We start from the raw sequence: 23,985 nt of genomic DNA, 5'->3' as shown, positions 1-23,985 counted from the left end.
ATAAAATCTTTTTAAAGAAAGAAATGTAGAATGTTTTTATCACAGTAAAATATACATAATACCATTTATCCATTATTAAGTGTATAACCAATGGCATTAAATATGTTCATGTTAATGTGTAACCGTCATCACCATCCATCTCCAGAACCCAGAGCTTTTTTGTCTTCTCACAATGAAACAATGTACCCATTACAACACTAACTTCTCATTCTCCCCTCTTCCTAGCAACTACCTTTCAGCTTTCTGTCTCTGTGAATTGGACTCTGCTGGGTAGCTCTTATAAGTGGAGTCATAGGATACTTAACCTTTTGTGCCTGCCTTACTTTACCTAGCATAATGTCTTCGAGGTTCATCTACGTTGTAGCAGGTGTCGGAGTTTCCTTCCTTTTTAAGGCTGAATAATATTCCACTGTATGGCTATATCACAATTTGTTGATCCATTCTTCCACTTATTGACATTTAGGGTGTTTCTGCATTTTGGCTACTCTGAATGAGTACTGGCCTACTGATACCTATGTGAGTCCTGGCTCTCAATTCTTTTGGGTATATTCCCAGAAGTAGAGTTATTGGATCATATGTAATTCTATTTTTAATTTTTGTGAAGCTGCCTTACTGTTCTCCACAGCACCTGTGCCATTTTGCATTCCTACCGGCAATGCCTGGGGGTTCCAGTTTCTCCACATCCTTACCAGCACTTGTCATTCTCTGTTTGTGTGTTTTGTAATAGCCACCCTAATGGGTGTGAAGTGGTAGCTCATTGCTGTTGGAATCGGTGTTTAATGTATGTTCATGTTGCCTATCACAAAGAGAAAAAGATACCATTCTTCTCATCGTAGAATAATGAGTTGAGGAAAAGGTCCTCTGTCTGAAAAGCCCCGTGAACTAGCATGTCAGATACATAGTCCCAAGAGATGGCAGATGGCTTGAGGGAAGGACTAGGCCCCCTGTTCCCGAGTCCCTAAAGAAAAGAGGAGCCAGGAACCCAGGTGGTTGCTTGCTTTCTGGGTTTCATGGTGACTAGGACTGCTTCTCTTCACCCCACCCCCCAAAATATTACGGAGAGTGGATTCAAAATAGTTCTTCTGTGAAAAGATGAATTTCTTTTTTGTGCTATCATTAATTCAAAATGATAGTACCTCATTTATCCTGCAAAGTAGGGAAAGCCAGTTTTATGATTGACTTTTTCTGTCCTTACCTTCTGCTCTAGGATTCTTTGGGGATAGGAAGTGAAAGTCCTTTCTTTTGCACATTCACCGAATCATTCATTTGATTCAATTGATATTTTTTCAGTGGGGTGGACAAAAGTATCTACAAATCTTTCATTGTGGCTCTCTTTTCTTCTTTACTTATATTAATAACTATTTCATAATATTTATAATCTTGAAGTTTGTGGATGCTTTGCATTCCTGAAAGTCAAGGTTTTATAAATCTCTGTGTGGCCGTTAAAAAGATCAGGCATATGTGCCTCACTAGTCTTTTTTTGCTGATATTCTCACTACCTGTAAAATGATAGTTTAGACAACTGAATTTCAGTGGGATGGTTTAAGTTGAGTGCTCTATAAAAACGGGCAACTTTATTTTTGTTAAGATTGTATCTATCTATTTATTTATTTATTTATTTGAGAGAGAGCATGCATGCGCTCACCCTCGAGTTGGGGTAGGAGCAGAGTGAAAGGGAGAGGGAGGGGAAAGAACCTCAGGCAGAGTCCATGCTGAGTGCAGAGCCCGATGTGGGGTTCATCCCACAGCTCCAAAATCACGACCTGAGCCAACACCAAGAGTCGGGCGCTCGACCGACTGAGCCACTCGGGCATCCCCAAACTGGCAACTTTCAAATAAACTGCCCAGCTCACTTTGCACGATGATGCACCTTTTCTTACATTTAGAGAATTTAGATCACGAAGTTTGTTAGTCAGCAACCTGTTTTGTACTTGTCTGTGGCATCAGAGGCCATTTAGAAAGGATGAGATGACAGCCTATTCTCAATGCAGGCTTTTAAAGGTGGCGGCCAGCTCCCACACAGATGTGCGCCCATAAACCCTCTTGAAGCAAATGCAAGCAGAGGCACAGTAACCCCTACTTATACCTCTGATGGAGCTTTCTCTTTCTTTCCCTCAACCTGGGCTATAAAATGAACAATTGACAAATTAAGAGTGAGCGGGAATTGCCTTAAAAGCTGCTTCTTCATCAAAAGGCCATCGTCAAGCCACTTCATGGATGGCCCCTGACTCAGGAGTGTCACCTCAATTAAACTTACACTTGAACCTTTAGGAATAGAGGAGGCAATGTTTGGACAACTAAAGGCAGGTATTTGGGGTCTCTGTCACTTAGAAGCTGTATTTCTGTTTGCCCATTTAAGATGAGGAAGTTAGAAGTGGTAAAGATGAATTTACTGCCTCATTTTCTTTTTTCTTCTTTCACTTGCTAAGCATTTTCACCCACCAGCGATTTTAATATGTTTTGCTCCATTTGTTTTGGTAGCATCTGTTAAGTCTGTTCTTTTTATTTTGATTTCGTAGTTGGGTTTTTCATTTTCTCTCTGTACCAGAAGCACTTTTTCCAAGAGTTCTTGAGTACCTTTTCTAGACTATTAAGGAAGTGGATAAGAGAAGTAATGATGTAAAGTATCAAGACGTTTAATCCTGGAGTAGTCCCGACTTGCCCCCCCCAACCCCGTACAGTGCTAGCCTTGTGTGGATGCTGCACCGAGAGAGCTGCCCATGTTATGTGTCCCGTGTGTCTCATTTCAGATAGAGCTCCTTTGCTTCAAACCCTAGTACCCTCCACATTCACACGTTGTTAGAAACTGAGAAAGTCGGCTTGCTCGTAATTTAGAATCCTAATTTTTTTCCGTTGACGGGAATACAGCTATTGTTGTTTTTTTATTTGAAAGAGGCTGAAATGTTACAAAGCTGGTAACTCTGTGCCCACACATATAAGTAATGTGCCCGGGCAAGACACGTCACACCGTCTCTTTGCAGTATAGAGGTGAGCGGGACGTAATGGATGGGTGACCTTATTGTGCTTCCCAGGAAGGGGATAGGATCTGTAACATTTTGGTGTAATTTTTGTGTGCACTGCCTGAGTTCAAACAACTCCAGGTTTTCCCAACTAGAGCCTTCTTCAGTCATAGGTCAGTAGGCAGGAGAGCAAAAAAGTGTCCAAATAAGACATGAAAAGAGGCCTGGACAAAATTAGTGAGGCCAAAAGAGATACAGCCAGGTCAGGAGAGGGATCGCTGTTGCCAAGTGCTAAGAAATGATTTTATGGGGCCGTGGAGCAGTATGCTTGCATGTAGCCCATCCCTGACTTGAGTCTAGAAAGTCTATATGAAATGAAGATTCTAATGTGGGTTGATCATCTTGTCATGAAACTCAATGACTAGAAAGAGACTGGGGTATCCAGAGAGGCAGTGACTGAAGGCAGTCACTGGAGTGAATGGAAATGGTCAAGAAACTAGAAATTGGGAGCTGTGGTCCTCATTGCAAAGAGAGAAGGCTAAATGGAGTTTGGGAGATAAAGAAAAAAAGAAAATAAATAAATGGTGTTTGGGAGGAAGTGAAGAATTACGTGGGGTTTGAGGGTTGCTTATTCTCTGGTCCCCCGGTGGCTGAAAAGGGGGAGCCCTCTGTAACCTGAGGCATGGTGGTCAGGTTAGGAATAAGGGGGAAGTGGCCAATACTGAGGCCTGATAAAGTCTTCCTCGTTTATGGCAAAGAGGATGTGGAAATCTTTTCCTGAAAGTCCTCATAAAATTGGATAGATAGATAACATCTCTCTGAATTAAATTAAGTGTAGTAACTCAGGAGTTAGGGAATAGGTTAGAAACTCCAGAAGTTCCATGCTTGCTCTTTGTCCTCCTTTGTCACTGTCTTTTGTGAATCTATGTTGTTTTCCCTGCACGGAGCCTGTAGCGGGACTTTGTGGAAGGCACAGAGAGGAACTGCTGCTCTCAGGACCTCAGAAGTGGAAAGCACTGAAAAGAACGTTCTCCATTGTCATAGAAAAGGACAAGAATTTCTCAAGGCCAGAAAATACATCAGCTGGGAGATTTTACTGTGCACATTCTCTGCCCCCTACCTCTGTAAAACAAACAAAACGTACCTTTAAAAAAAATAACATAGAACTATAAAAAGTGCCATTTAAGAAAGCCCATGATTAAAATAGGTGATTTCATGTTTTGTTTTGTTTTGTTTTCCAAATGAGGGTTTTCTTCCTCTCTATTTTGTGTGTGTTACAGAGAAAGAAGAGAATGGGGAAATATTTTAGGACAGGAAAATGAGAACATGCAAAATGAGTAATGGAAGATGTAGCATTCCTTCATTTAGTGAGGATCTAATTTGCCTAAAACTCATCATGCACCCTAGAGAGAATTTTGAGCCTTAAGAGAACTCCTTCTGTACCTGAGATTTGCTACTAAAGAGACTTGTAACTTTGAGTGAGTGAATGAATATGCCTGATCGCCCAGCACAAAGCTGAACTGAACTTTTTCTCCAGCAAACCAGAAATCATTCCACCAAAATATTCCTCTTAAAAGTGCATTGAGTCAGTCCATCCACACCCTCAACTCAGTTCCCCTTTAAAAAAAAAAAAAAGGCTACTGAAGAGACTTGTAACTTTGAGTGAGTGAATGAATATGCCTGATTGCCCAGCACAAGGCTGAACTGAACTTTTCTCCAGCAAACCAGAAATCATTCCACCAAAATATTCCTCTTAAAATTGCATTGAGTCAATCAATCCACGCCCTCAACTCAGTTCCCCTTTAAAAAAAAAAAAAAAAGGCACAAAATCAAAGTATGTTCACATTAAATGGAAATGGTTGTCAAATAGCTGAGAAAGGAAAATAACTGTGAAATCTATGTGATTTTAAGATTATGATACACTTAAGTAGTTTTAAAAGCAGGAGGAAAAAAAATGAAACCTCAAAATTGGGGGGGCCTGGTATTCATCACATTTGTTTTTTTCTCCCATTTGAGAAACTGTAATCATTACTTTGGTTTGTGTTTAGCAAGAGTTTTTTAAAAAATTAAAATAAATAAAAAGGGTTTGTCTTTGTGAAGGACCGGAGAACCACTAGAAAACAGAACAATAAAGCCATGGACCCCATGCAAATAAATTCTACCCTTTCAATCAGTACTTCTTCAAATGCTGGGAAATGAGGAATCTAGAAGTATTGTCTTTGATCATACGTGAAAAAGTTACAAAGTAAACTCACTTTTTTTTTTTCAGTTCCTTTCATACATGTGAATAGGAATTCATGGGTTTAATTAGAAGAGCAGGAAATGTATTTTTTTAACTTTGAAAACATGATACAATACCTTGGTACTTTATTTGACTAAGTAGATGATATAAAATCATTTCCAATTATTGCCTGCCATTTATCACCACCCTTTACTTCAAGTTAATCATCAGCTGACTCATTTTACATCTGATATTCTTAACATCCTTACTAATGACTTGGAAGAGGAAGTATAATGACCCACTAATAAAAGCTCCATGTGATTTCTAGTTAGGAGGTGTCGCATATCAAATCAGACCTTATGGAAATAAGTCAATAATGTGGAGAGGTAGACCATCCTTTCTAGTTAACATTAGTGTACCTTATTTTCTTAAAATGTTATTTTTTTCTCATTACAAAAGTAGCAGCTGGTTTGTAGAGACACTGGGAAGCAGAAAAAATATAAAAGAAAGTAAAAAGCACTGCACTGTTATTTAATCACCCTGGGGTGAACCCTGTTGACTTTGTGTGTGTGTGTGTGTGTGTGTGTGTGTGTGTGTGTGTGTGTGTTTACTTCCAGCCCTTTTGCCATACATTTTTAACTGGTTGAGATCATACCACACACATAATTTTTTTCACACACACCATCCTGTGCCTCTTTTCCACTTAGCATTATCTAAAATTTTCCATGTCATTACAGACTTAGTGAAACAGCTCTTTTAAAGGCTGTAGAATGTTTAGTTGTAAGGCTTTAGATAACCTTGCGGATCTGGGAGAACTGGAATTTGGTGGTTTCATTGACTCCCATCAACATGATGTTTAAATCTCCCATTTTATAGCGGAAAACACAGCATCTTCTTGAAAACATAAAAAGAAAAAGAACGTAGGAAAGCAGTCTGGGCTTGTGGGCTGTGTAGTGGTAGGCATTCTGCAAAGGTCTGTTGAATTTGATGTACTACCTATAGGACAGGTAGTATAGGGTCTGTAGGGTCTGAACAGAATTCCAGTTGTCCCATCCTTGCTGATAGTGAAAGAAGCCTTCAAGAGCAGCCTTTGGCCAGAGCCCTGGCTGCTTTGAGGTAGAAGACTGGGAATCCCATTTTTTACATCTAAGTATCTGTCAGTAATTTTCGCTAGTGGCTTTAGATATCTGTACCACATGAGTGTGTGGTCTCATTTGGCCCATGTTTCTTAACTGCCTTGGGAGGAGTATCTGTTTGGCCTAACGATTTAGGATTTCTTCATCCATTATTGAATGGATGCCAAGCTTTGTAGAAGATGGCTCGGAGTGATTTTCTATGGTGGTGTGTTTGCTCCTGAGTATCAAAATTCTCAATAAAAGGCTTTCTGTTCTCTGACAACAGGCCATTTTTCCCAGACACACGCCTTGTTGTTTTTCTATCGTTAACAGTAGATAACAGTTTGGATGCAGCCAGAAGCAGTTGGCATGCGCCTGTATTTGAGGGGCTTCTGGAACAGTCTTCCGGCCACTCACTGTAGGGCGCCACCTTAACTGAAGCTTTATTGACCTGAAAGCTCTGTGGGTTGTCGGCTCTGGCCTTAGTTGTTTCTCCGATTTTCTTTGTTCTGTCTGCTTTTCTTCCCAGGCAATGACTATATGGTGATTGCTGTTGCTTTTCTTCGTTGCTCATTTTTCAGAACTATCGCTTTGCTCCAAGCATGTCTCTGCTATGCGACGGTCTTCTAAAAGTCGCTTCATGCTCTCCATTCCCCCAAGCAAAGGAACGGGCCAGTTAACCTGCTGTTTTAAAAAGCTGCTGTAATCGAAACAGTCATTCTTTGTAACTAGACTCATAAAGAGGCATTATGATGATTGATTTTTTTATTCAGTAAAATTCAATAACAGTGATAATGGCTAAGCACTTTATATACATTTTCCCATTTAATCCTCCTAGAAAATCTATAAGGTACGTAGTATCATTTCCATGTCAGACCAGGAGACAGGGGTATAGAGAGGTTAAGTAACTTGCCCGGGATCCCATAGCGGTAAGACTGTGCTCTTAGGAATCCTACTTAATACAAAGTCGCTCGTCTTGCTAGATGCCATCATGAGAGGTGGGGAAGCTTAATTCATTCCGTTGGTCTGTCCCTAGCATCTAGAAAATGCATTGCACACAGTACTTTCTCCATAGATCTATTTTTGATGAATGAATTTATTGTTGACTAAAGTAAATTATGAATATTTAATGCTTCCAATGTGCAAGACCCACCAAAGAATACAGAGATTACCAAAATACCGCTCTTGCCCCACACCCACTTATATTCTAGTCCGTGAAACAGGCATATACATAAGTAGTTGCAAATCCAAAGCAGAGAGGGTAGTGAGTGCTGTTCAGGAGATTCAGAACATCTGTAGTAGGAACACAGAAGTGGTGAGAGAATCCCAATGGTTGACATGTAGGACGTTTTCATGGAAGGCACAGAATTTATGTTCACCCCTTCTTGTCGAATATGGCATAGTAACTGGTAACTAGAGTGCCCTGAGATTAATTTGACCTCTTTGAGGATTTCCATCCTTGAGGCATCTCAGGGTCTTCTTTCTAAGTATTTTGCTCTCTATCTAGAAGATGTAACCAATGTGTACTTGACCTCTGTGTATATTTAGGAAGTTCCTGTTTTGAGTAAGTATGTGTCATGAACTTGTTCTTTCCAATGAACTAAAACATAAAGATGATATTGAGTCTTTAAGATTTGATGCAATCTTCTCTTCCCTTCTTTAAAATCGGGGAGACCAGATGATTAAAAAAAAAAAAAAGAGTAAGTGTTACTCTTTGGGAATCTGTGGAGCAGGCAGTGAAAGTGAAGAATGAGTCCTTTGGCATTAAAGCCTGAGCTCTATAGCAGTAGCTGGATTGAGAGACTGTCTTTCTGGAAGCAGTAGGTTATCTTTCATAGAAGTGGAACGAGTGTTTCCTGTAGGACTGAACTGAGCTTCTGGACAAAGATGGGTTTGTTCTCCAACTCACCTCATTTGATGCTGTCTGCACCCCTGATTATTTTGTGGTTGAATATTAAGCAGCTGGATAACAGAGGCTCATGAGCAGTTTCTTGCCATTCTAGTCAACATTCATACGTAGGGAGAGGCTTGTAGGGAAAGAGGAATATACTCTAAGCCTCTTGACAACGTGCTGAAGTATACATCACATAAAATTTACCATTTTAATCATTCTTTTTAAAAAAAAAAAAAAGATTGTATTTATTTATTTATTTGTCAGAGATTGAGAGCGAGAGAGACAGAGAGAGCACAAGGTAGCAGAGGGGCAGGCAGGTGCGGAGGGAAAAGCAGGCTCCCGATGAGCAAGGAGCTTGATGTGGGACTCAATCCCAGGATGCTGGGATCATGACCTGAGCCAAAGGCAGTGACCCAGCCGAGCCATGCAGGCATCCCTCATTTTAATCATTCTTAAGTGCATACTTCTGTGACATTCAGGGCATTGACATTGTTGTGTAGCCATCCCCACCGTCCATCTTCAGAAATCCCATCATCTTGCCAAACCAGAACGCTGTACCCCTTAAACACTGAACTCCCCTTTCCCCCTGCCCACAGCCCCTGGCAACCACCCTTCCACTTTCTGTCTCTATGAATCTGACTACTCCTGATACCTCATGTGAGTGGAACCATACAGTATTTGTCCTTCCGTGACTGGCTTTTTTCACTTGATGTGATGTTTTCCCGGTTCATTCATGTTGCTCCCTGTGTCAGGATTTCCTTTTTCTTTAAGGCTGAATAATATTTCAGTGTGTGCCCTAGCTTAGTAAATAGCAGTTTTTCTTGAAAACAAAACAATAAAACATCGTTGTAAATATTACCTCCTCTCTGATTAAAACTGTTTCATTTCCTTTCCTTACTCTGAAAGACATAAAAGGTCCTCTGGAAATTTCTTTCTTTCTAAGATTTTATTTATTTCTTCGAGAGAGAGAGCAGGGAAAGGAGCAGAGGGAGAAGGAGAAGCAGACTCCACACTGAACACAGAACCCAACATGGGGCTCAATCCCAGGGCCATGAGATCATGACTTAAGGGGAAACCAAGAGCCTGTTGCCTAACTTCCTGAGCCACCTAGGTGCTTCTTCTCTGGAAATTTCTTTTGGGCAAAGAAATTTCCCATTTTTGATTCTAGCTTAAAACATTTTCGGAGACATACTTGACTAAACTGTTTAGTTTAAATTTGTCAGATTAGAAAGATACTTTTTCATATGTGTCATGAGCTTATGTGTCTGGTTTTTTTTTTAAATTTAATTCTATTTTTTCAGTGTTCCAAAATTCATTGTTTATGCACCACACCCAGTGCTCTGTGCAATACGTGCCCGCCTTAATACCCACCACCAGGCTCACCTAACCCCCTATGCCCCTCCCCTTCAAAACCCTCAGTTTATGTTTCTGTTTTTTAAAAATTCCTTTAGTTTTCAAGTGATGGATTTGTGTTTTAACAGTAAGCTAACTGTTCATGACCATCACAGGCCTACTATTTTTCTCCAACACATCACCACACCAGCCCTGGAACACTGAGAACACATTCACTATGATTCTTTTCACTAGGATAGATTCTTTTTTTTTTTTTTAAGATTTTATTTATTTATTTGACAGAGATCACAATTAGACAGAGAGGCAGACAGAGAGAGAGAGAGAGGAGGAAGCAGGCTTCCCGCTAAGCAGAAAGCCCGATGCGGGGCTCGATCCCAGGACCCTGGGATCAGGACCTGAGCTGAAGGCAGAGTCTTTAACCCACTGAGCCACCCAGGCGCCCCTCACTAGGATAGATTCTTGAAAATGCTTCCCTGAACCCCTGCGTCAGGCTGTTTAGCCTCTTCTAATGAGGATCTGAACTTCATGTTGCTCTCAGCACATCACTGGCACCCAGGACCTCTGTAGAATGCGTATATGTAGACTCAAGAATGTAACAGAGTTTGGGTTTTGTCCCTGTATATTCAAACCAGTTCATGATCACTGATTTTTCCCCGTGGAGCCTGTGAAGTATGGAGTGGTCTAAATATTTCTCGAACCTCTCTTTTGCATTCTTAGTTTCACTGTCTCGGCTGGATCATGATGTCAACCTCCTATTTATTAGCTCTTTGACTTTGGCATGTCTTTACTTTCTTCTGCGTTCCCCTGATGCCGCCGGACCACCGGTCTTAAAGTTGCATATTTGATCATGCCACACCTCTGCTTACTAACAGTTGCCTTGAAGATAATGCATGAATTTAACATTGGCCCCAACTTACCTTTCTGGCCTCCTACCCAAGTAGCTCTCCCTTCCTTCACCCATGACCGCTCCCCCTTCCCCACACACATTCTTACCTTCGCTCCTGCTTCTCTTCAGCTCGAATACCCCTTCCATCATTCTCTGCCTGGCAAGCTTCTGCTCACTTTTCAGAATTTGTCTCAAGCTTCGTCAATCCAGTGAGACTGATTTCCAGTTGTGGAACTATTAATGGCTCCTGTTTTCTCTTCTAGACACTTTTATTGTAGTGTTTATCCCTTTGTATTATGATGCTCTGTTAGAGTCCATCTCTGCTGCTCAATTTTGAACTTAGTAAAGATCCAGGACTCTGTCCCTCTCATCTTTGTTAACTCAGCCTCCAGCAATCATGGCTGATGGCAGTTCCAGAAAAGAATGCTGAATGAATGATTAAATGGAAGGAAGGAGCGAGTGGAGAGCAGGAGCAGGGTCAAGGGAGGGAGAGAGAGGGGCAGGCCAACCTTCACTTTTGAGATATAAAGGAAAGTTAACAAGTGTGGTTTTGCTCTCAAGTATGTCATAAAAATGTCATGATCCATTGTGGGCTGCATGTCAGTAGAAACATTACTGAAACCTCATTTGTTTAGCAATCTGGACTTCACTTGAACCTTAAAAGTGAGATGGAATTCAAAGACACTGGGAAAGGAGGTGCCATCCCAGGTCAGGGAAATGACCTAGACTAGGTTGTGATTGAATAAATAAAAATATTTCAAATCCGGATAGCATCTTTCTATGTTAATTGGATTCATAGAGCTCCTTTTTAGGGAAATTCGGACTTGGAAAAGTACAGCAAGTTTCCTGTTAAAGCTCTGGATGAACAAAACTCAAACCAGCCCATGGCATTCACTCCTGCCTTACCATACTTCTCTCTCCCTTACCCATACTCTTTTTAAATTCTCCAGATGCATCTAAAAAGAGAGCTTTGTTAATCAAAAGATAAAACTAATCCTCTAGGAGAAGGAAGGTTTACATTTTCCTTTTATTTGTCATAACAGAAGAAAATAGTCTTTTAGAGTATAATGGCGAATTGTATTTTGTCTAAGTGGTACATGAAATGGAAATTTACTTTGGCTTATTCATCCTCTGTGAATAAGATGATCCTACAGCAAAATAGCATGCAGGCTTCTCTCTTGGGAACAGTGGGGGTAAAATATAAATAGTATCTTCATATACTGTCAGATGTTTGGAGAGCTGCCTTCTATGATTTTAATGTTGTCTTGAATGTACATTCTCTACCTCATTGAGCCCTTAAGTCGGCTTTGATTCGTTCTTCAACATTGTGTTTCCCCAGCATGAGGAGAAGCCCCTGCTAAACCTTACTGTGTTTTGACAAAGAGAAAATCCTACCCTACCTTTGAATGTTTTCTAGGGCCCTTTCCAGTTTTTTTAGGGCATGGTCTCTAGAGCTCTTCAGAATGCAAACAAATGACCCAAAAGATCAAATCCTGGCAGAAGATAAAGTTCATGATAAATGATAGAATTGGCTGAAATTCACAGCCATATCTTTCTACTGATACACACAAATGCACATGTATGTCTCAGGGAGAGAGAGATATACTAATATAAAAACAGACTTCTTATGTACACGTTCAGTAGAATGACAGATACTGAAGTTTTTATTGGATGGATTGAAAGAGTAAGCCCCAGGAGGCCTAAAGGAAGCATTTAAGTCAGGCTTTGCTGTTTTATATCCAGAGAAAGTTTGCTATTAGTCTTTTTTTTAAGATTTTTTATTTATTTGACAGACGGAGATCACAAGTAGGCAGAGAAGCAGGCAGAGAGAGAGGGGGAAGCAGGCTCCCCACTGAGCAGAGAGCCCAATGTGGGGCTCGATCCCAGGACTCTGGGATCATGACCTGAGCCAAAGGCAGAGGCTTTAACCCACTGAGCCGCCCAGGCGCTCCAGTTTGCTATTAGTCTTAAGAGCACAAGGGAAAGACACCAGCCCTTGAGAGATATGGCAAGTCGCAGCAACTGGAAGTAAATTTCTTCAGGGCTTTGGAAATTTTTTATAAGCAGCCATTAAGTAGCAGTATATATCCTGAGTGGGTTTATTAATCTGAGTTCTTTGAAGTAGATATAGTAAGGGGTGGTGGTGGAGGTAGACTAAAAGTTGAGTCTCATGTGAGGTCAGAGGAAGTCGCCTGAATTGGGGAAAAGGATCCTTGTCTGGAAAATTAGTGAAACAGTCCCTGTGCTAGTAACAAGGCTCTAGACAGGGGTCAAAGGGGAAGGGGTAAATCTGAAAACAGGGCCTTGGGGCTGCATTTGATGTGAGAAGATACTGTAAGAGGGTCATCAAGGATGGGTTCCAAGTTGTGAGTCTAGGAAACAAAGAGGATGAGCCCCGAGGGTTTAGGAAGTAGAGGTAGTGATGTTTATCCAGCTTTTCCATACACTCTTCATTCTTGTGATGTGTGTTTGGGTAGCACAAGGAGTATCTGTTAAGTTTGGAAAACACTTAAGTAATGTTAACGATAGAGTTAGCAGTAACTACAGGACTTCTCAGAGACTTTAATATGCTGTTATGCAAGGATTAGACCAAGTGTTCTATGTTTTCCATATTTACCAGAGTGTGGGATTAGGTGAATCGGAAGTCGGTTCGTTGGTAGAACATTTTGGGAACATACTTTGGAAAATTATTTCAGAATGAGAGGACGGTGTGTGTCTTCTAATACCCGAATGATAATAAACCCTGCACATGATGGTCTTGAGGGAATGTGAGGGAACAGGCTAGGATGAATATTTGGAAATCATAGGCAGAGAGCCGTCTACCAGAAACATGGCTGAGATTGGATTCTTCTTTATGGTAGTGACCAATAATTAATAGGAGCTCAGGGGCGTGTGCATGGGTACAAAGGAGAAAGGCAGGGGCAATAGAGGTCTAGGAAGATAACCTGGAAAATATGCTGTCACTTGAAACTGTGCTGGAAAGATCTGGTATGTGGCAGTGACAAACCGGGGGGCTCCAAGAGGGCCTCCTGTTTTGTCAAGAAGGATGTCTCCCCTATTCCATCAGTTGTGTTGTGGGGGGGTTGCTATTGCTAGGGCAGAGGGTGAGACCATGGTGTCCCCAAGCTCCTTGTTCCATTCAGCATTTACCCTTCATATCCTTTGTGGAGATAAGAGAATAAATAATATCCAGGTCCTGCTCTCAAGGAGACCACTATTTCTGAATAGAAGGAGGGAGAAAAGCAGTTAAACTTCTAAGTGTAATACAGTTAAATGCTTCTAGAGCATCTGTGATTCTGACAAGGTCTTCAACCATGATTGGGCAGAGGTTTAACATAACTCGAATTGTTGCTAACTTTTCAAGACAACCGGGGAAATAAACACTATATGAACAAACTGTAAGTCGTAAGCCCAATTTTATAATCAGAAGATTGCTTTAAAAATTGTTTTTCTTATAGCAAGGTTTAAAAATGGACTGAAGCTTGCCCCTTTGGAGGTGTCAGAATTGACATAGTGGTATATGAGTTGTTTTAAAGGTGACCTCTGTCCCTTGAATGGAGCTACAGATATATTTTTTCTTTGACTGGACCATGCATTTTATCTTTAGAATTTTGAGTCGCATTTTACTCTGCTGTATGTCCTGTTGATATCAAATAGTTGAAGCCGAGCCAACCAAAGGCGGGCAAATTGACAGTTGCTAATGTAAATTTCCCAGTGAGTAGAAAAAGCTTCCATTAGAAACTCACAGGCGCCCATTGTAAGGATGCTCCTTTGTGCTTTTCTCTTCTGGCTCTGACACGAGCTGGCCCCCTGGGCTTCGGCTCTGCTCCTACCGCTCCCGGCTGAGCACCAAGAAGACTTTTCATAATACCGTCAGTTATAGGTGCTCATGAAAGGAGTGTGTAAAAAGAAATATTAAAATTTTACAGTGCGTTTTAATAGTTCGTGTTTATTTCTGAGTTACGATGGTAAATGAAAGCTAAAAGGGTGTGGATATGGTTATATATACATACTGTTTCGTCTTTTCTCCCGTTACTTCTCCCGTTACTATGTCCTGTAGCCTGTATCTCTTTGTATCCTATGCATGACGAACGTTTGGGTTAACCACGCCCAGTGGCTGGACGCTCTTCAGCACAGCAGTCCGGAAAACCCAATGAATTGCTGTTTCAGTGTTTGCAGTGATATGCGGCATCGTCCTGCCTTTTTGTCTGCCTCCCTGCCTTGCACTGAACAGGCACTTAATGAATCTGCACTGAACAGAAAGGGAAGGAATGCTGTTAGACATGAGTACAGCGACAGGAATGCCTAGAAAGAGCCATCCTTTAGCTTATATTTTACCAGCTGTTTGAAAAGTCGTCTCTTGTGTTTGGCTTTCTGTGAGGACTTGAGTATGTCTACGTATAGCTTCTCAGAAGATCACCCTCTTCTAGAATGGGTATCCAAAAGCCTGGTCTGCCAACAGAGAGGCTTCCCTGACTGCTAGAACGTAGGGAGCACTCTTTCTCTCTTCCCCCATCCACTGAAGCTGGTTGCCTTTGTGATTAAGAGTTATGTGTGGTATTCTTGGAGAGGAGACTTTCAGAGATGGGACTTAAACTCTCTTTAACATTGTCCTCTAATTAGAAAATGTTATATACTCAAGGAGTTTGCATCTGAATTAGAATGAAGTCACAGGAGTGACTTGATCTGAGCAGGACCCCGGTCTCACGCTCCAGCAGTCACAAAGAGAAACAGATAAATTAGTCATTAGGGAACTGGATTCCACTGGGCTCAAATCCAGGGATTGTCTTTCCTACAAGCACTAGTTTCTTCATTTTGGCACAGAAAAGGCAAAAAAAAAAATTACTTGCTCCAGTAACTGAAATCATATGGGGGTTATCCTTCCTGATGCTGCATAACCAGATCTTGTCAAGCTGGGAGTAGGTATGATGCTCCTACGGGACCCAAAACCCCCAGAAACTTTATTTAGTACTTTTGTCAAGAAATCCAATAGGAGAGAGACTTCTGGTCTTAAATCTTTAAAGGAATGAGTTTTTGGAAGTATTTGTTTTTAAAAGTCATTTTTAAATGGAGATTAGGGTGTGGTAGGAGAGACAGAACTTGAGGGCAGCCTGGTGATGACTGTATGTTGCAGTAGATGATTAGCAATTATAGGTCACTAGCAGTGGCAATCAGTCATTGTCTGTTTGTAGAGCTTTCACCTCTCTGCAGCCATCCATATATATGTCTACTCCCAGTCCCAGCAGCAGCTTCAGAGTTGGGGGACAAGCAGAGCACAAGAGCGTAGATGTGGGTACTAAGAAGTCTTTAGGACACAGCACAGGGAAGAAAAAATGCTGGGCTGAGCTGTGGAGTGGAGCTGCCGAGGGTTCCTTCACAAGGCAGATGGTAAAATGGGCCTGTTGCCCAACTCTTAGGAGTGAAAGAGCTGTGTCCTGAGCAGAGTCAGCACAGCTCCCAAGTGCTTGGCCAGTCCATGTCCTGGATAAGCCATCTTCTCAGGAGGGCAAGAACTGGGAACTCTGCTGAGGAAGCAAGGAGTAGAGATCCCGTATCTTCCAGAGCTGCCGGAAGCCTAACATTCTTCTTCACTGCCTACAGGGTGGATGCAAGATGTTTGGATGGGATTCCCTCATTTTTCTGTCCGCTTGGGTTCGGCTTTCAATTGTATATGACCTCTGTGTGTGCTGGAGCTAGGCATTGCCCTTTGCAAGTTGGGGTTCGGTTCACTTTTAGCTCAGTGGACCCAAAATGTTTTCAGAGGTGTGGGGGAAGCTGAAAGCCTAGTGGAAAAGCAGTGTTTCATTGCCCCTTGTCTTTGTTCTTGTATTTAGAGGAAGGGCAGGAGACAGGGGTTCTCAAATGGGGTGTTTAGAAAGGTGTGGGACGTTTGGTGCGGATGGATTGATCAGGACCACTGCAGGCGATCAGTGGGCAGCACGCAGGTGGCCAAGTGTCCTTTAGTGTGTGAGACAGTCTCCTACAATGAAGAGATGTCACACCTAGCATGCCCGTAGAGAGACACACTCTGAGGGAGCCGCAGGATTTGGCTGTCCCTGAAGGTTAGTACGGTCATGCAGATCTGCCCACTTGGCCTTCAGGGTAGTCTGAGGCTAGGAACCGTCTTCCATTGTTGATACAAAACCATCTTTCCATCCCTTGATCCATCTGTCCCTTCACCCATCCATCCTCTCAGGGCTTCTTTGGTGAAGGACCCCATAGCCACATGGGCTCCCCATTCTTTCCCCTCAGTGATATAGTCCCACTGTCAGCTGCACTAAACTCTCGTTCCTTTCTGAGCTGACTGATTTAGTATTGTTATGCCAACTGAGAGCAGAGAAGGTAGAAGGCATCAAAGCCTACTGTAAGGAGAGCGAGAAGAGGAAGAAGAGTGAAAAAGATGGTTTATGACTTATCTGATCATGAGAATAGGCACTGCATTGTTCACCCAAGAAAGGTATTTGGTCAGTGCTGATGGAATCCCACGCACATCTAGGTCAGTGCTTCTCAGTCTTGAGCATCCCCTGGAGGGTGTGTTCAGACAGACTGCCAGGCACCATCCCCAGAGTTTCTGATTGAGAAAGTCTAGGGTGGGGCCCGGGAATTTGCTTTACTAGCAAGTTCCCAGTGATACCAGTGCCGCCTGCCTGGGAGCCATCCTTCGGTAGGCCTGGAGAAGAGAGAAACAGCTGAACGATTCCCGTCTCTGGGACACCTCGGGGACCAGGCTGAGTGGGGAGGAACTTGCCTTACTCTTGACCTTCAATCATGGCCCAAGAAGAAGAAGGAAGAGTTAATTTAAGTCTAGCACCCCTGGCAGACACGCCCATTACCAGCCTCACTGTCAGCTGATGCTGTGAGCCACATGGAAGCCAGTGTGCTGTATTTTCTGAAATAGTGAGAAAAAGAACAGAGTAAGCTCTGCATTCACGTGTCTTTCCGTGACAGAAGTATAGAAGTAAGTGCACTTAACTGGTGGCTTTTTCTTGATGTCTCTTAGCTTGCACTGTCCTGGAAAGCAGGGCATCAGAGACCATAGGCAGTGCTTCCCTTTGTTACTAAATAAGGGGAAGTTATAAGAACACACAACCTGTGAAGGTTTCCCTAAAGGAAAGCATCTGGTTTAAAGCCCAAACCATTAGAAGCCTCCTTTTTACCCAGAAAGGAACCCCGAGTCAGGATTGAGCAGTATTTTCCTGACTTCCTCTCCCCACTGTCAGTAATCACTCAAGGATTAACAGTTTTGCTTTTCTTCTTCCTAATGAGTTAATGACAGTGATGCTTTGTTCTGGTGGGGCCGTAGGGGAGGAACGGGAGATGGGGGCGCACTGTTGGAAATGTGGACAGGAATGTGAATGACACTTTTGACAATGTCTCCTTTTACCTTCACTCCCTGATTTTTCAAGATAATTTCTTAGGATGGTTTTTCATCAAGTTTGACCTTACGGCCAAATAACAACACACTTTTTTCCTCCTTGATGCTTCCTTGGAATCACAACATATTATTAATCTGAGTACTTCGCAGCAGTTGAGGGTGGCATGGTATTTTGGATTTCATTTTTTATCCCATTTAGAAGGCCCTGTGGCACTAAATAAAAATGTCACTGTGTAAAATGTAAAAGCTTTCTGTCACAAATGTTTTTAAAAATTCATGAAGGGCTGAGGATTTGATTTATCTTATCCTCTTTCTGTGATTTATTCATATTTAATGTCGGTTTCAACATTTGAGGCATGAAGAACTTTTTCAAATTAAAAACAGTGGTGAGTTAGTTTTATTTGAAGCCACATTCCACCAGGCTGGTTTTTGAATTCTGTAGTTCTTTCCTCTTCGTGTGTTCCAGGGGAGGATATGTTTGGTTTTCCCAGTGGCTGGAATTCTCACTAGGGAAACCGTTCATTGCTGGGGGGGTTGATTCCCCCAGCTCCTTCGTTTTGACAGCTGTTTTCCTGGTATCCATAGACAGTCTCCTCGGGCATCACGCACCAGCACGCAAACGTGGTGGCAAAAGAAAAGAGCGGGCAGAGACCTCACCTTTGGACCCATCATTTTATTGGCTGTCTGGTTTTTTGGTTTTGATATTTTGAGTCTCTGAGTCGCCTGTGTTTTCAGGAACATCTTTAGTCAGAGACAGTATTAGTCTTTTACCTGGATGGTTTATAAATAATCAGTGGTAATAGAGTTAGCTTTGAATGAAGGAAAGAAAATAAACTCCAAACAAATTTATCCTTTTTTTTTTTTTTTTTTTTTGGACTAGTAAATAAACACCTAAGGTCTGTGACACTGGTTGCTCTCAAAGCCCTGGAGGGTTAAAAGGCTAGTGGGAAGAAGGCCTCCGGGCCTCTGTGTTCTGTCTTCAGGGCAGACAGAGCTGTCATCGGGGACGTGGGGGTATTTACTCCTACCCTGCAAGGCAGGCTAGCTTTTCGGTGGCTGGGAGATGCGGTAAGACCCGGCTTCTCTGGACCCTCTGGCCTCTGCCCAGCCTTCCACTTGCCCGTCCACCTGACCTTCCGGCTCTCCCTCCCTTTATCCTTTCCTTCTTTGGCCTTCTTATTCTTGCCCTCTTCCTCCCATTCTTCTACTCTACAGACCCTTGTGGTGCCTCCTCTGGGCCAGGGGCTGTGCCTCCACAGCCTCTCGTAGCCTGAGGGGAAATGTGCCTGTCTAGTCTGCTGAAAATAATCAACCTTTTAATAAGGACATCAAGGAAGAATGGGAATAAAAGGTACGGAGCTCCTCCAAGGATAAAGCCTTTGCTCCCTGGTTTGCCCACTTGTTTGTCAACGAGGGTCCGGCCTGGCGGAGAACCGCAGCCACTAGACAGAGCAGTGAAAACTTAAGTGTGTGGTTTTTCGAAGCATTTCTTCATCATGAACTTGATTTTATTTCTTTGCTTAATGGAGAGAATCATCTCGTTAAGTAAACTGCTCTCTTTCCTCCTCAGACTATTGGAAAGAAGTTACCTCCAGCTGCTGCAACTCCGGACCCGACAAAACCAGAAATGGACAGCAGGACAAAGAGTGAGTTTCCTAGTTTCTCCCTTTTACGCTTGGGAGCAGTTAAGTGTTTTCTTGTCATTGAAATGCCTTTGAAAAATCCTCACATAATCTGAATAGCTATTTCACTTTTTTTTAATTTTAAATTTCAGGGTAGTTAACATGCAGTGTTGTATTAGTTTCAGGTGAACAATATAATGATTCCGCAGTTCTATACCTTACTCGGGGCTCATCATAATTAGTGTACTCTTTAATCCCCTTCACCTTAATGGCTTTCTTAAAAGCATCAGAAAAAATACCCCAGATGTATTTCACAAGGTCCTGCTAGTGGGTGGGCACAGGGTAGGTTAAAGAACTCCTGGGGGTTTTCTCCTTTCTGGAATGTGGTTCTTTCCTATATATACTCAAGCACTTTGCATAGTTCAGAAGCAGGAAGATTCTAGAGAATGACAACTCAAGCAGTTTGGGGATTCACGGGCCTTCGGGTCTGGGAGGCCCAACCTTCTAGCCTCCACCCGCAGCCAGCACTCCCAAAGCCTCCTTCCTGCCAGCATCCTCCATGCCTCTTGGCTGCAATCTGTCTACGTGCAGATGTCTTTCTTTCATTGAGTCAGATATGCTCGTCCAGTGATTTTTACCCATGAATTTTAGTTTCTGAGTCTATATTGATACTAGCCCATTTTTCTCCTAACAGCTCTTTAAGTATTTTGAGGCAAGCTATTGCCACACAACCTTCCCAAAGAACAGTATTCCCTACTCTAGATCATTGCCAGTTAAAATATACGATGTCTAGGTACATTTACATTTCAGATAACAGTGAATGATTTTTTGGTTATGAGTAAGTCTCATGTGCTATTTGTTGTTTATCTGAAATGCAAATGTACCTGGGCATCCTGAATTTGTAGTTCTTAGCCTGGCAAGTCTCCAACTCCTTTTGTTATCCTTCCAATAACTAGGGCATTCTGGGCAGGCTCTGATCAGAAACAATTACTTCAATTCCTTTTACAGATTTTATGGTTTTTTTTTTTCTTTTCAGCCTCAGATTTTCTTACAAGGATAATGTGGACAGACTACTAATCTAGTTTGGAAAGCCCAAAATTGAGAGAACATAAATCACACATACATAATTATGATTAATATAAGAGCAAAGCACAGCTCTATTCTTCTAATTGCAAAATAATATACCAGAAACTCGTTTTGCAGGGCAAAACAGGTAGTTTCTAGAACAAATGAGTGCTAGTGCCTTAGACTTAAGAATATGAATTTGTTGGACTTGCCAAGCCCAAAATGGTGGCTTTGATAAATAAGTTCGTGGATGATACAGATGCAAATGCTAGTACTGCTTAGGGTTCGGATGAGTTCCACATGCCTTCTGTCTGGCAGTGCTACAGTCAGACTCCTCATACTAGCAGAAAGCCCGTCTGAGGCTCTAACCCTGCGGTTCTCACACTTGAGCATGCTCCAGCATCACCTGGAGACCCCCGCATTGCTGGGTCCCACCTCCAGAATTTCTGAATCACTGGGTCTGGGGGAGGCCTGATACAATGTACTTTTCTAAGGAATTTCCAAGTGCTGCTGCTGCCTCCTGGTTTAGGGCCCACACTTTCAGAACCACTATTTGGAGCTCCTACATGTTCCTAAGGAGACATTGGCCCCATATTTTATCAAGCAGGTTACAGGCTTATCATGCTAAACCTGCCTTTAGGCACTGAAGAATTTTGAAGAATTAAACATTAAATCATGTATGCAAACATTTGTTTTGTTGATCAGTGGCCTGCCCTTCAGTCAACTGCTTATTCTGTAGTTATGGCTATTAACAAATTTATAAATGATCACTGTTATTAGCAAAGTTGCTTAGACGGCTGGAATGGGGAATAGGCAGGAAAAGGAGAAGACCCATCGAGCTTCAAAGGTGATTGGAATGTGGTCTCTAGGACAGGCTGTCCTCGTGACCTGCGACAACTAGTGGTCTTTACCAACCTGACTTGTTTGCAGAAATAGTAATCTGAGAAACAGAGAATTTTTCTTCATGGGAGTTTCCATAGAAGTTTCCACAGAAGTAAAGTGAAACTAAGAGTTTCCATAGAAACAAAGTTGAAATTCCCTGTAGATTGGGTGACTTATGGGTTGCTTTTGGGGGAGGCTGAGCAGTAGGGACTCGAGGGGTCACTTGTTGGGATGTGGCACAAAGCGGGACAGTCTGCGGGGCCTGCTTAAGTGGCTAATCCTCAGGTCTCAGGAACTAGCCCTAGGATAAGATCATGTCCTTGATGCTTGCTTTTCACCCTCTGTAATGTCTGTAGACAGGATATTTGAGTCTTTTGGGAAACATTAGGTGGCTGGGGGAGGTAGATAGCTGTGTGTTAGAGCAGTGCTAGCTGATAGAAATACCACGTGAGCCACATACATAATTTTACATTATCTATTAGTCATGTTTTTGAAAAAGAAACAGGTGAACTTGTTAATTTCAATATATTTCATTTAACTCAATATATCCTCAGTGTTATTTTTCACATGAAACCCCTATAAAATTATTAAGTGAGATATTTTTATTCTTTATTTATATGAGTCTTCACAAGCTAGCCTGTATGTTTTTATTAACAAATAATAATGTATTATTTGCTTCAGGGTTACAGGTCTGTGAATCATCAGTCTTAACACATTTCACAGCACTCACCATAACACATAACACATACCCTCCCCAGTGTCCATAACCCAGCCACCCTATCCCTACCCCCCCATCCCTCAAACAACCCTCAGTTTGTTTCCTGAGATTAAGAATCTCTTATGGTTTGTCTCCCTCCTGATCCCATCTTGTTTCATTTTTTCCCTCCCTATGCCCCACAAACCCCCACCCTGCCTCTCAAATTCCTCCTATCAGGGAGATCATATGATAATTGTCTTTCTCTGATTGACTTATTTTGCTTAGCATGATACCCTCTAGTTCCATCCGCGTCATTGCAAATGGCAAGAATTCATTTCTTTTGATGGCTGCATAGTATTCCATTGTATATATATACCACATCTTCTTTAGCCAGCATGTATTTTACATGGCTCATCTAACCCAGAGCAGCCACATTTCAAATGCTCTGTAGCCACATGTGCCTAGTGGCGACCATATTGAACAGTGTAGTTTGAGAGTAATTCTGGGACCTAAGATGGGCTTCCTAGGCATAGGTATTAACAGAGATCCAAATATCCAGGTCCTTTAAGCATGTGGGAGGATCCTGGCTCTAGCCCAAGTCTGTCCAGTCCTACAAGTATCTATTAATTATGTCCATCCCCCAGCTCCGCTCTGGAAGCATCATGGTGAGGGGACAGGTTGTTAATGACAAGTGTTTTTACAGAGGCTGGGTGGTATGTTCTGGCTCAGAGTTGGCAATGAGGATTCTAGGGCCATCTGTGTTATTCTCTAGCTGTGTGACCTTGAGCAAGTAATTTTATTTCTCTGGCCTTGCTCTTCATTGTCTGTGTTGCCCGTGAAGTCAGAGAGTTGTGCTAGCAAGTACCCCCAGTGTTGCTCCCAGCATCCTCATTCACTGATTCAAGTCCAAAGCTTTACGGTTTAGAGTAAAAAGTTTCTGCATTCAGAGAACAGAGCAACCGGATGGGAGAGGCAGAAGAAAGAGGGGAACGATTCAGTAGGAATATGAGATCTCATCGGGTATGGGGGTAGGTATGCATGTAAGTGGGTAGCAGGTCAGAAAGAGAATTCTCACTGTCAGCGAAGGCTTGAAGGAGGTTTATTGACAGGGGTTTATTGACAGAGCAAGAATTTCTGCAGTTAATCTCACCCAACCTTCTTTCTGGCTTTCATTGTCAAGAGCAAATTTTGAGGTATTTGTTCTCCCTTGATTTCCCTGAAGCACCTAAGTCCACTAAAAAGCCCCCTGCAGTGGGAACATTTTGCTGCTTTCGGATTTTGATGCAGATCCCTTGTTCAGGTGGAAGGACACAGAGCACTGACTATTAGAAATGACCGTGAGCTTGGGAGCAGGGCTTCTGATTAGCAGACACATCTCTAACAACTGTCTGGCAGTTCAGAGGAGAGAAGTCCCTTCCTCACGTCTCTCTCCTCGGCTGGCTAAAGGATTAAGTTATGAGGATGCAGAAAATGTTCATGTAGATCGGTCTTTTTGGAGGGAAAGTGAAACTCAGCTGATCAGGGTTTATTTAAACAATGAACATTATCTTCCCTCCCCCAGTAAAGCCTTTATGATATGGAAACTCATCTGAAACGCATACTGGGGAACAGATTGCCATGATTTTCATAACAAGAGGGAAACTGTCTAAATATTCATAAATGAAGTACCCGGGAGATTTCTCCAGCTCATCACATCTGGAATTTCTCTGATTCTTACTCCAATTGATGCAGATTTGTGGCCTCTGTGGGGTAGAAAAATAGCCCGGAGAAATGGCTAGTTAGCATCTTTCTGAACAAACAGTTCAGTCTCAGAGATTCGGCAGACCAGTTGAGCAGGAGGGTTAGGGAAAAGATAACCCTTGATAAAATTTGAACAAAGGCAGGTCAGGCTTCGGAATAAATGATGACCGTGGGG

General features: G+C 42.3%; 1 protein-coding gene across 7 annotated transcripts in view; it reads left to right on the top strand.

Moving 5' to 3' along the window:
* Nucleotides 1–23,985, top strand: part of SH3KBP1 (SH3 domain containing kinase binding protein 1) — a 339,463-nt gene that overhangs the window by 220,815 nt on the left and 94,663 nt on the right. For all 7 annotated transcript variants that reach the window (XM_059158548.1, XM_059158547.1, XM_059158544.1 and 4 more), the window contains one exon: nucleotides 19,375–19,450. In XM_059158548.1, coding sequence (XP_059014531.1) covers nucleotides 19,375–19,450 — 76 coding nt within the window. The remainder of the gene's footprint in view (nucleotides 1–19,374; nucleotides 19,451–23,985) is intronic.

Source organism: Mustela lutreola, chromosome X, assembly GCF_030435805.1.
Source record: "Mustela lutreola isolate mMusLut2 chromosome X, mMusLut2.pri, whole genome shotgun sequence".
In the NCBI taxonomy this organism is placed as follows: Eukaryota; Metazoa; Chordata; class Mammalia; order Carnivora; family Mustelidae; genus Mustela; species Mustela lutreola.
Note: the sequence above shows the minus strand (reverse complement) of the source record. Positions and strands in the feature narration are given on the sequence as shown.